Source organism: Micrasema longulum, unplaced genomic scaffold, assembly GCF_059751315.1.
Source record: "Micrasema longulum isolate JH-2025_06_02 unplaced genomic scaffold, ASM5975131v1 h1tg000824l, whole genome shotgun sequence".
In the NCBI taxonomy this organism is placed as follows: domain Eukaryota; kingdom Metazoa; phylum Arthropoda; class Insecta; order Trichoptera; family Brachycentridae; genus Micrasema; species Micrasema longulum.
The window spans coordinates 949,470-963,134 of record NW_028278016.1 but is presented as its reverse complement, the minus strand read 5'-3'; the positions used below and the strand labels follow the sequence as shown (position 1 = coordinate 963,134).

At 32.4% G+C, this 13,665-nt stretch overlaps 1 protein-coding gene across 3 annotated transcripts in view; it reads left to right on the top strand.

Annotated features, from left to right (window-relative positions):
* Positions 1–13,665, top strand: part of LOC148278816 (uncharacterized) — a 115,170-nt gene that overhangs the window by 91,133 nt on the left and 10,372 nt on the right. For all 3 annotated transcript variants that reach the window (XM_088230880.1, XM_088230879.1, XM_088230878.1), the window contains exon 5: positions 8,513–8,688. In XM_088230880.1, the coding sequence (XP_088087006.1) occupies positions 8,513–8,688 (176 nt within the window). The remainder of the gene's footprint in view (positions 1–8,512; positions 8,689–13,665) is intronic.

Genomic DNA, 13,665 nt, shown 5'->3' with positions numbered 1-13,665 from the left:
AGTGTTAGAATTAAAAAGCAAATTGTAAAGAATTTAAACAAAAAAAAATATGCGCATAAAAAAATGGTATTCACAAATTAATGTTAAAAACAAATAATAATAATAGACTGTGGATGTAGATTCAATAGTAAGAGCTTGCAATCCGCCTAGGAATTGCTGGATCAACTTTTATCATGATACGTGTTGTCTGGAACTGAAGTTTATACTCGGTCAAAACGAAATGTCGATTATTCGACTCTTGAGTGACATCAGAGCACATCTTGAACTTTAGAGTTTTGAGAGTAAGTGCTTAAGGAGATTATTAGGCATAAGGTGGATTGAATTCACAACTAATACCGAAGTCCGAGAGGACACAGCAGCCTCCTTTAACGAGCGCCTTGAGGAAGCGGCGGTGGACCGGGTTTGGACACGAGAACCTAAACCCAAGTAACCTCTTCTTTACACCTACGAGCTCACGCCGTTCATGACAATCTTTCGACTTTATTCGTCGGATGTCCATTATTTAAGGGGCACTTGATTGACGCTAGAGAAGGTCGATAGGGTCTCCTAGAGGCGTCTGGTGATGTCCACACGCTCTACTTTCGTTAGATTTGTGAGTACCCTGACATTTCATGAACACATAGAGACGTCAGTGGAAATGCATTGAAGATGTTAGGATTTGTTCTGCGTACTGCCAGGGTTTTTGAAAATACCCGCGTACTGAGAACTCTTTACAACTCCTCGGTGCGAAGTATACTCGGGAGTGGCTCGATGCTTTGGGGGCCACATGAACTGAAGTACTCTCTTATGATAGAGAAAATCCAAAAAAAGTTTCTGATATATCTCTACATGAGAGAGTGTGGGTATTATCCTTGGCTCTATCCGACCAAGTTTCTCCATGGTATGCTTCGCTACAACAGTTTAGAGACTAGAAGGAATGTGTATTTGACTACACATTTTTATCGATTGTTGGTCGGTATGATCGATAATTCTGAAATTATGATGAGCATTGGTTTGTATGTTCCTGATAATTACCTAAGACAGCGTCAGCCTAGATTGTTTCATATTCCGATATACAGGACCAATCTGCCTATGGTTATGCTTGTTGAAAGGGTTACCGCTATGCTAAACAACATTGCTCTGGATATTGATCTGTTCTATGTATCCGAAGGGGGTTTCCAGAGCAGGATTCTCCTACTACTTTGACATGAGTCTCTTTTATGTATTTTTTATTTTTTAAAATAATTTGTGCGTATTAAATATATGTTTGTAATGTATATGTTATATTTAAATAAATGAATTCAATTAAATTAGGAGCGGATGTGTGATGATAAACGAATAAGAAGGTAGAAAGTTATGGATTTTAATTGCATAATACTCAAAGCTAGTTAATCGACAATATTTTTGTGTATGAGTATGGTGTAATAATTTTCAGTCTTTATTACTCTCGAGGGGGTGGAATCCAGCCTTGTCTACAAACATTTGAACGTTCTTGAAATATTGTTGATAAACAATGTTATTGAATACTGTACAAAATAAATCCTTCATAAAAATGGCCCATAATGAGTTTCACATTACATGACTGGAAGTTAGCAGTATGTTACAAATAAATGTATTCGCTTTGAATTTCGAGTATCATACTCTAATTAATCGAATAATCCTACCCAACAATTTAATGACGTGAAATTGAATAATATGATGCTATTCGTATATTGATTATACCACTGGGATCATAATCTACATGGAATATTACTATATAATATAATGTTTATACTGTACAAATATTTGAATTACATATTTCCTTTGCCAAGCTCTATCAAAGGAATACACTAAATATCTCAATCATTATTCTGTATTTTTTTGTTTGGTCTTAATATAATTTGCCGCATAGAAGCATAATTTTTTTTTTTCATTCAAGTCTTTATTCAGAAAAATGAGCTTATTTACCGAGTTTTTCTTACAAAAAATCATGAACAATACATGTAAGTCTCGTTAAACTGTTTTCCAAGCAATTTGTCATCGGATGCTCAAACATAAGTTTAATATTTTACATGAAAAAGCAACACAAAACGGATACAAATACAAAGAGTGAAATGTCAATACAAAAGTAAAATACATACTTTTGTATGATATTTAAAACCAACATTTCACGTCCACCTTGGTAAGCATCGAACTCAGGGCCTAAAGAATGGTAGCAACGTCGTAAACTACTACACAACATCTCCACTCGATTGATTTTTTCAGGGTCTTAATCTTTGTGTCCCATTTTCTTGGGATCAGCCCTCTTAGTCCTCAATCTACACGTCGAACTATGAGGTTTTTTGTTTTTTTATGTTTTACGACCGATTGTCACCTGACGCCGAGACGGAAACCCATCTAGCTAACTGGGGCTTAGGGTGCCACCGTTGGCTATTGTTCCTCCGCTGTCGTCCTCAACACGACGTCCTGCCCGACGCCGCTCTCTCCCAACAGCCCAAAGCCTCAAGTATTCATACTCATACTAACATAAGCACTGTCTGTGACACTGCGCGCAAAATGTTGGGATTTGTTCTTCGAACAGCTAAGGTATTCTTGAATACTCGTGTTCTAAGACTTCTTTATAACTCATTGGTGCGAAGCAGACTTGAGTGTGGATCTCTGATCTGAGCACCCCACGAATTGAAGTACTCTTTTATGCTGGAGATGGTTCAGAAGAAATTTTTAAGGTATCTTTACTTAAGGGAGTGCGGATATTATCCGTGGTTGTACCCGTCTGACTTCATACTGGGAATGCTTGGCTACAATAGTTTGGAGAAAAGAAGAAATGCATACTTGCTTATGTATTTTTTCCGATTGATCCGTGGTATTACGATCAACATAGGTGTAACAGAGACTATTTTTCTTTATGTTCCTCATGACTACCTTAGACATAGACAGCTTAAGCTGTTTTATCTTCCTGCTTGCAGAACCAACCTACCGATGGTAATGCCAGTAGGAAGAGCAATGTCTTTACTCAACCGTATCTTTTCGGATATTGACATCTTTGAAAAAAAGTTCAGAGAGGATATCATTCTTTCTCTATAATTGCTGGGTATTTTTATTTTACCATTTTTGTATATTTAAATTTAAGTATTAATTTTTTTGTTTAATGTTTGCATGAAAATATTTTGTAATGTACATAAACGTTTATAAAATAAATAAATTGAAATTGAAAGTAAGTCCAGGTGGCCAGGGTCTTAATATGAAAAAATAAACCGAAAAACACTGGTTCGGAGTTCTGGTGCTATTTCACGCACAGAACTGAATTTTTCATCGGCCCGGACATATAAATAAATCGCAGGGATATAAATATTTATTTTTTTAAAATTTTGTAAGTTTATAGTTTTTTAATAGAATTCATCTAAAAAAACAAAGCGAATAAGAAAAAAACATTCAATTATAACACACGACCATCTTCTACATGACTTATTTACTTAATCCATGTCCGCTCGCTAGGTGGAGCAAATGGTGTCCACGAAATCTGCGGTCAACTTACATGTGTCCTCCCAAGTCAAGTTCTAGCTAGCCGTAGACGTTCAGGACTGCGAAAACGTTAACTATCTTTCACATACCATGTCTTTGATTGCCAATTTTACGAATATCATAAACCATTAGTTTTCGTTTCATTTCTCGATAAAATAAACGATTAATCAGTGACAGAATTGAAAAAAAAAACAATTTTCCGCCATCTATTTTAAGTATTAAAGCTATCGTAGAATTAAGGCTATAATCAATTAATTATTTGCGTGACTTCTGAATGTGATTTATTCCTAAACTGTCTGTTTGTTACCTTGCGTTTCTGCGAAAAACGGCTGGAAGGATAGTCCGGTTCACCCCGAAATAAATAATAAAAACACAACTTCGCAAGGCTTATTAAAATGATTGGTGTTGCTCGTTTTTTTTAGTTTCGATTTTTAAGCTTGCATTAATAAATTGTTGTTAAATATTATTTAAAGTTCGTTCGACGCGTGAAGTTCAATTTTTTTTTTGCTTCTAATTTAACTTACATTTTTTCTTTCTTCGTTTGATGATCATAATATTATGAAAACTAAAATATTAAAAATTTACAAAAAATTGCGATCAAATAAGTTTCAAGTTTTTAACTCTTAAAAGTCTGTGCCACAAATTCTTTTACACGCGATATTGTAACATCGTGTTACTACGAGCAAAATACTAAATATTCTGATGTTCAGACATTTGAAAAAAAACATATAGATATACAATATTTTGAGTTTGTCCAAATTTTTTATAACAAGGACTGGAGTTTATATTAACATTTTACAAAAGAGATGAAGAACATTCAAGAGAAGGTAATATAGAAGTCTAGGCATCTACAGGGCTTATGACCTGTCAATGGCTGGTTTAAATATTGTGGATAAATTACCTGGTCCATGAAGAAGTATAGAAATTGAAAAAAATATATTTTCAGGCGTTGCGTAGTATGTAGGTGAAATAATTCAATTAGATGAATCTCACCCGCATAAATAAAGGTTTCAGCTCTTTAACTTCACAAACATCAACAGATGAAAGAATTGAAGGAATATAGATGTCCAAATATAGGCTGAATTGTGAATGTTACACAGTGTGTTAAGTGGCCACTTAAACCAGCCATTGACAGGTCATAAGCCCTGTAGATGCCTAGACTTCTATATTACCTTCTCTTTAATGTTCTTCATCTCTGTTGTAAAATGTTAATATAGATATACTGTTCAATAATTCCTTTTTCATAATTTATAATAATAACAGTACAATTTAGGACTGTTATAGTAAAATAAATAAAATTAAAAAAAATACACTGGTCATAACTAGCGGCCCTCACGCTTACTGGCAATGATCGACTGATTGAATGAATTTCATATTTTACAAAACAGCGTCTTTGTCTTCCTTGCTATAATTTTTATTTTCATAAATTAAAAAAAAAAAATTTAAATAAATATTTGCGTTCTTATGATTTAACCAAATATTTCATTTTGAGGGCCATTTTCAACGAGTTGTAAATAACTCATTATTAGAAAATGGAATCAAGTTGGGGTAGAGTGGGATTCGAACCACAGACCTTTGGTCCGTGAGTCCGAAACACTGGCCACAGGAACACAACCCGATCAGTTGGACAGATTTATTGTGGTGATGGCATAACTTGCATTCGTAAAATTATTCTTCGCATATTAAGAATAAATATTTTTTGTATAAATATTTAACATTATTTGGATTTTATTAATTTTTTTGTAGACTAGGACTGGATTCAACTCCGTAGGGAGCTATCTATATTAACAACAGAGATGAAGAACATTTAGGCAGAATTTTAAATATTACAAAGTGTGTAAAGTGGCCACTTAAACCAGCTAATAGTCAGGTCATAAGCCCTGTAGATGCCTAAACTTCCATGTTAACTTCTTTTAAATGTTTTTCATCTCTGTTGTAATGTGTTAATAAAATTCAACATATTTATGGAAATTTTACTTTTTAAATCCGATGCAAAAATGTCTATTTAAAGATATAAAAAGGGGAAAACTGTAATTTAAATAAATGAGAGAGATAAATCAAGTCTTGTATCCTATGTAAACTCGTGTTACATCATAGCCACACACGAGTTCATATGAAAAAAAATACGTACGATACTTAACGTTATATATTATATACTTAACGTTTCTTCCTCTTTGATATAACAAGATTATCTTGCTTATTTATTTATTTATTTTAAAGAAACAAACAGTCGACAATGTTACAGTAACATTAAAAAAATAACAGTTTAAAGACAGACCAGCAAAGTTTCTAAAAACGAATCATACATATTATTAAATTGTGTTAGAATAAAAGGGTGTGTTTATGTGTATTTGTATGAGAGTAAGTGTAGATGTGTGTTTATGTGTATTAGTGTAGGAGTAAGTGTTCAGATGTGTAAGTGTGAGCATCATTAAATAGTAAGTGGGATCGTATCACAGCCAGAAATAAGGAGTCTTAATTTATTTTCAAATAAATTAAGGGACATGTTAAATATATCAATAGATGAATAAAAAGCATTATAGTTAGAGCAAGAACAATAGAGGAAAGAGTGTTGTGCATAGTTAGTGCTACAGACTGGCAGATGGAACAAATACTTATTTCTTGTCACGCAAAAGGGGACTTTAATATTAATTTTGGAGAGAAGGTTAAAAGAGTCTACTTTATTATTTAATAATTTATGTAAATAGCATAATTCAGATACCGTGCGTCTATTTAGAGAGACAGTTCTTTTTTTCACATTATATTTTCTTGATAACAAGAATCGACGAATACAGCATAGAAGTTAGGAAAGAGTGGATTTCATAGTATGATTCTTTTGTTTAGTTTAGTGTTGATCAAAAAAAAAATATTTTTCAAGAAATACATTTTTGTAATGATTAAGGTTTTTATGTTATGCTATACATTGTATAATTATTTTTTTTAAATCCTTAACCCGACGATTCCTGCGATGTAACCGGTTCACTGTGGAACCAAATTCAGAACTCACGATAAAAAGAAAAAAAAGTAAAGTTTTTATTATTTTTATCTTATACGCAAGTAAATTGTGCGAGTTTTTAAAATAAAAAATGGCGGTCATGGAGCGAAAGGGGAACTCTGTGAAATTACGCGTTGACCCGTTGCTTTTGTCGTGTTGAATTGTGAGTGAAAATCGTGTATTATATATTGGCGTGCCGCGATGAACTCCCACGTTTTATTTTATGCCGATTATATTTTTTATTGAATTGTAAAGCAAGTGGAAACAACGAATGTCTCGAGCAAGTAGAAGAATTTGTGTATCTGGGAAGCATGTTTTCAAGAGATGGAAGAGTAGAAAAAGATGTTGAGAGAAGAGTGAATGCGGGCAACAAAATGAACGAAGCACTAAGCACAGTAATTTGTAATAAAAATATGTCAATCGAAGCTAAACTGGCAGTGCACAACGGAGTTTTAGTCCCAACACTTATGTATGGAAGTGAAACATGGAACTGGCAGAGGAAGGAAGAAAGCCGAGTGAACGCGGTTGAAATGCGATCTCTTAGACGAATGTGTGGGAAATCAATGTATGACAGGGTTACGAATGATGAAATCAGGCGAGAGTGTAAATCTGAGTCAAGTGTAATTGATAAGATAAAGAAAGGGTCTCTGAGATGGTTTGGTCACGTAGAACAAATAGACGACGAAAGAATGGAAAAACAAGTATATATGGCGAAAATGAACGGCAACGTGATACGAGGACGACCAAGGAAGACGTGGCATGATCAGATAAACCAAAATCTTAAGTCTGGTCATGTCAAAAGCAGACAGAACCGAAGGGCATGTATGACAAGATGTATGAATGTAGAAGAGGCTAGGATTGTATGCCAGGATAGACGTGTGTGGCGGTCCATTCTCTCTGCCTACCCTTACGGGGAAATGGCGTGATGGTAGTAGTAGTAGTAGTAGTAGTAGTAGTAAAGCAAATGATTTATTTTAAATAAATAATATAGTACGCATATTTATAAAATAATTTTTAAGTTAAATATATGCAAATTTAGTCACCGTCTTTTCACAAAAAAAATATTTCGCGTTGATTTATTGTACACTTCCGCTCCATGCTTTGGATATTTTATTATATTTTAATTCAGGATAAACAACAGTTGTAAGATAAAATTATTTATCACTAAATCTACGACTTTTTTTGTAATCTTCAAGTAAACCTTATTTATTATACTTAAATATATCATAATATTTAGGTATATTAGATAATTTTAAATGAAATATTTTGTGCATCGGGATCTCTACTGGCAGTACGCTAGACGAATTCTAACATCTTCAACGAACTACTACAAACTTTAACATATTACAGCATAGATGAAAAACATTTTAGAGGAGGTAATATATAAGTCTAGGCATCTACAGGGCCTATGACCTGTCATTGGTTGGTTTAAGTGGCCATTTTACACACCGTGTAACATTCACCATTCTGCCCATATTTGAACATCTATATTCCTTCAATTCTTTCATCTGTTGATGTATGTGAAGTTAAAGAGCTGAAACATTTATTTATGCGGGTGAGATTCATCTAATTGAATTATTTCACCCACACACTAGGCAACGCCTGAATTTTTTTATTTTAAAAAAAATTATATACTTCTTCATGGACCAGGTGGATTTATCAACAATATTACTACAAACTGTTTCTATCTGATCATGAAATGTCAAGGAACTCACAGAAGTGATGCCTAGTTCTTAAACCTACGAAGTCTGCTTAAGATTCTGATAATGTATTATCCTTTATTATTTCACAACAAGTTAGTCTATAATCCGTATCATATTTATGAGGTATAAACTAGATTTTTTTTTTACGTGTGGTCATTTTTAAATTTGGTCTAAAACGGAAACAACTTATGTAACACCCAATACTTATATTATGGAAACTTCACTGATCTATTAGTATACCGTTTTATTTGTTAACCTCTCTATTTAAAAGACAACTGTTAAAGAAATGCAATACTATTATGATCACTAATATGAGCATATAATTTGTTTCCAGAAAAGTGATCAAGGACATCAAAACAGAGGTGGTGGCAGGAGCAGAAGGATTATTTGACGTCATTGGTTCTGTGGTGGTGAAAGATGAGGACTTGAATGACTCTGAAGAGTTTGTCTGCGAGATGAGAGTACCGCAAGCCAATTATACAGCCAGGAAACAGACTATGTACTACCCAGGTACAGTTTCAATACACCTTTACATAACTAATAATCTGTACTAGTTTTTACGTACGAGTATTTGTTCAGTTCAGTTCAGCGCCACTTAGAAACGTTTATTTTTAAGACAAACTTGACATTGAGGGGATTCATAAGCTTATCATCAACCTGACTTGTCAGTTGCACATAGAGAAAAATTAACAAAAATATTCCTCAGGAATACAAACTTTTGCAGATAATTAAGGGAGGAGAAGGATGCATGCACAGAAGCCAACACGTTATCCCCACCCACAAAAATCCCCTCAATGCCTCGGTTTTTCAAAAATTAATTATATTAATGTTTTTCATTTCCATACACGTTAGTTGAATAAAAAAGAATTTATAAATCTAAAAATTAATACTTTATAAAGAACAGAAAATAAGAACCGTAAATTAGAACAAAGGAATAAATAAATAGTCTTACAGTGGCTCAGTTAAGCCATGGCATCCCTCCACTCTCTTTTTGACACTAACAAGAGATCTGTAAAACGCAGGAAAATCCAGACCAAAAATATCCAAGTCACTTGAAGAGTTTACTAGTCTACACATTCTTGACATTGGGAAGCCATAGTTAGATTTGGAATTTTTTAGATGCAAAACATTATTGTTTCCACGAAAGGGAACATGGATGGAGATTTTTTGTAACAGAGAAGGGACATCACTTATTGAGTTCATTATTATTTTCAAGGTCTAACTCTTTTCTACGGTTCTTCAATGAAGACCTTTGTAAACGTTTTTATATATCAGCATCGGAATGGGTTCCTCTTTCGAAGCCGAGCAACCATGCGAACGGACTTTAAATGGTCAATATGATTCCAATAGTACGAAGACCAAATCAAACTAGCTATAATAAAATAAATATATAAAATTTACATACATATAAAGGCGGGCATATTGCCTTTAGGCTATTTCTTCCTACCTACCCATACCGTCAAGTTTGAAAAAATTACAAATACATGGATATATTTTATCACAATTTTATGATTTTGTACAACAATTTAAACCAAAAATTTACAATTATAATTTTTTACAAAAATTATGAACAAAAATTAACTTTAAAAAGTACGCTATACTATAAAGAGAGGAGAGGAGAGGTGATAGGATGGAAAGAAGAAGGAGAAAGGAACAACTCAAACATTTAGGTAGTGACATTTCTATCTTGATTTAAATATAAATAAAGAAGGGGCGTCTTTAACATAAGTGGGTAGATTATACGACATACGAGGAGGCAAGAGCAGTGAAGGGGTATTAAAAAGGTTCTCTCGTTACTAGAGCGAAGAGATAGTCTATGATGTAATAGTGGTTGGAAGAGCTCTCTCAAATTAATTAAACCAAACAATTTTAAACAGTGTCAAAAAAGTGTTTGTTTATTATTATTTATATATTTCGTTTTCAAAAAAGACTTGATTTACTTGTATTGAATTTTTTTAAACTATTATTTTATTGATATTTTTAAGATTTTAAAAATATATTTTACGTAAACATTATTATATTGTGTTACAAAAATGTTTAAAGAGAGAAATCCCTGCAAAAAAACTGCTTTTGCAGTTTGGCGGGAATCAAAAAAATTGTTAAGAAGAATGCTTATGTGAAGAAAAAAAAAAAATAAATAAATAAAATAAGCAGGCGAAGTTAGATAATTCAAAATATTGCGAAGAAGTGATAGAATGTGAATGTTTCTTCTATGCCTGATACCTGAGCCAGTTTAATTGCGTGCGGTATTCAGTTATGTGGTCAAATTACCATACGAATGTTGATGGATGCAGAAAATGAAGAAAATTGATGGCATCAGCGACAACTTTCTCGGTCTTTCTCGTTCTAATCCAATTAGAACCAAAACTTGAAGATATGTGTAATATGTTCCATATCACCAGAAGTCAAAATCTGCAATTTATCGAACCTTCTAAGAGCAACTTTTGTTTTTACGCCCCAATGTCCAGAACGTGTAGATTAGTCAATTTGTCGCACAACTCGGGATTCTTTGGGACAAATATTATCGCTTTCCGTCGATCTTTTAGATATTTACACAAGATGGATTGGCATAGCTTAGCTCGAAGTCTTATGTGTTGATGGTGTTCATGAATATATTGTACACCATTTTTTTATTGCCCTTGTTTGCGTTTTTGTTATTTTTGTTCAGTTTCTTGTACATATGTTTCTTCATATAACTGGTATAACTTCCTTAGGCAGTAATATAATAAATAAATAATTATTTCGAAGTTTAGAATAATCAACCCACCGTGCATAAGTCTCTATGAATGAAAAGGAAGCGACTTCTGAATGTAAAGGTATGGTGGTGTAGCGTTATATCCTCTCTGTCTTTTCCAATGGGATGACGGTGTTTTTTTAAAACAGATATGAAGTTGTGCTAGTTTTTTACATTTAAGAACGCGCAATTATATACTTACGTAAATTAAAAAGCAAAAAAATGAAAGAAAATTTCACCGAATAAAGAGCTCTTATGGAAAGAAGACCAGGGCGTATATACTCCCACCTCCCACACATAGTGAATAGACGACTTCTAGACGAAATAAAAAATAAAGTTTTATTTGTTTCAAAATCTTTTTCTTAAGTTTAACGTGTAAAAAAAAACCCAAACAGTCAAAAACAGTCAATACGTTTCTTTTTTGGGTGATACCGTGTGTGTTGGATTTGTTTTAACGTTTCGGCTACCATTGCAGGAGCCATTTTCAGGGTAAACTGAGTGTTTTGTAGAAAGGTGGCCGAAACGTCGGAACCATTCCAACACACACGGTATCATCAAACAAAGAAACATATTTTATTTATTTATCCCCTCACTCGGGTGTCCCGTGCCAAAGGAAACATTTAACAAAATGTGAAACATGCCTTAAATTAGCTATTTAACAAAGTTAACATAATAATAACATTAAAAAAAACGTAATTAATCCAGTCAACCTAATATCATTAACATAATAAACAATAAAAATAAAAATAATCGTAAAAAAACATAACCAATTTAGAAAGACCAATATAATAAATTTCATAAACAGTACACACATTTTACCTTGATAACAGCGACCGTGAAAACCTTCGCACCTAGTTTAAAACAGTGTTCAAAAAGTGTTTTTTATGATTTTTTTTTTGTTTTTATTTTGTTAATACATTTAAGTTCTTTTTTTATGCACATATTATATTTTGTTACTAAAAAAAAATATTTCAAGAGATAAATCCTTGCAAAAAAACTGCTTTCGCAGCTTGGCGGGAATTAATTGAATGTTTAACAAAATGTTTATGCAAAAAAAAATCTACAAAGAAAATAAAAAATCATGAAAACAGTAGTAAGCTGGTTTTGTAGTTACAGAGGTAAGACGACATTGCAAGCTATTTTCCATCGCTACACCAAATCAGCCGTATGCGGTTCTGAAGATTATCAAACGTAATCCCCCACTAAACCAAATCGAGTTCAGAGCTTCGATCCCATCTCGATTCAAGGCGACACGGCGTACATATTTATTTAAAAAATATTACTTCAACGTAGAAATCTGTTAACGGCGTTTGGTTGGATTATTACAAATTAAATATAAACCACATTTAAAAAATAAAATTCAATCCTGATGTACTAACTTTGTGGTTATTTGTCATAATTCAAAATACAAAGAGCAAAGAATAAGTTTATGTGAAGAGATTAGGAAATGTTTAATATGTCAAGATTTGAAAAGAACACTATAGAAAATGTACGAAATGGTATTCATTAAAAATAAAATTTAAAAATATAAATATATTTATGGTTTATGAACATATTGTGGGTATTTTAATTATAGCACAAAATATTGATAAACATGTATATTTCAAAAAATCCCACTCCGCCTGTTTATCTGAGAGAGCTCTTTCAACCTCTATCACATCATTAGCTTACTCTTTGTTCCAGTAACGAGAGAACCCTTTCAATACCCATTCACCGCTCTATTTTTTTTGCCTCTTCTTTCACAGTAGTAGCTGCTCGATTATGTTATAATATACCCACTAATGTCAGAGACGCCCCTTATTTATTTACATTCAAATTACGAATGAAATATCACGTCCTGAATATTTAAGTTTATCCTTTTTCCTCTCTCTTTATTTCCTCTTTACCTCCTTTTCTCTTCATAGTATAGTGTAGATATTTTGCCAATTTTTACTTCTTAAAAAAAAATATTTTTACCATATTTTTTTCTATTAAGAAATTAAATATTTATAAACCAACAATTTGTTTTTAAACCACTGATTTTCTCAAATTTAATGGTTTAAGTAGGAAGGAAGAAATTGCATTAAGGAAATATGCCCGCCATTATGCATATGTTTATAAACTGTATATGTATATAAAGTGTTTAAATAAATATATAAATATTAAAAAAAAATTAAGAGATAAAATTGACTGAATATCTACACTATACTATGAAGAGAAGAGGGGGTAAAGAGAGAAGAAAAGATGAGGACAAAGAAAAACTAAAACTTTTTAAAAATCATTTTGGAAAACCAAGGCTTTTCCGTTACATTTGGTTTCAGTTGAAAAAAATGTCCCCCCTTAGCTTGAAAGACGGCTACACAATATTGTTGCTTCTTTTTTATTTCATATTTTTTTATTTTTTTGTTTTTCATTTCTAATTTTATTAAGTAAATTTAGAACTTATTTATTAAGCGTTTAAAAATGACTTTTTCATGCGAAATATGTTTTAAAATTTAAAAGATAACACTTTTTCGTACCTACAAAAACCCATCGTAAAAAGATGAGACCATTGAAGATTTTTTTATAAGGATTGATAAAACTGTAAATAATGAAATCACTTTTTGTTCTCCGGTAATATTTATTCGCTTCAGCTTATTTCTACCAATTGAATAATAAAGCACTTTTTCTGAAAATCTGAAAAAGAAATTCTGCGTTCATAATTTAAGAACACCCACGGTTTATTTTTTTTCAAGAAGAAAACACATTTAGCCTGTAAAAAAAATATGGAAAAA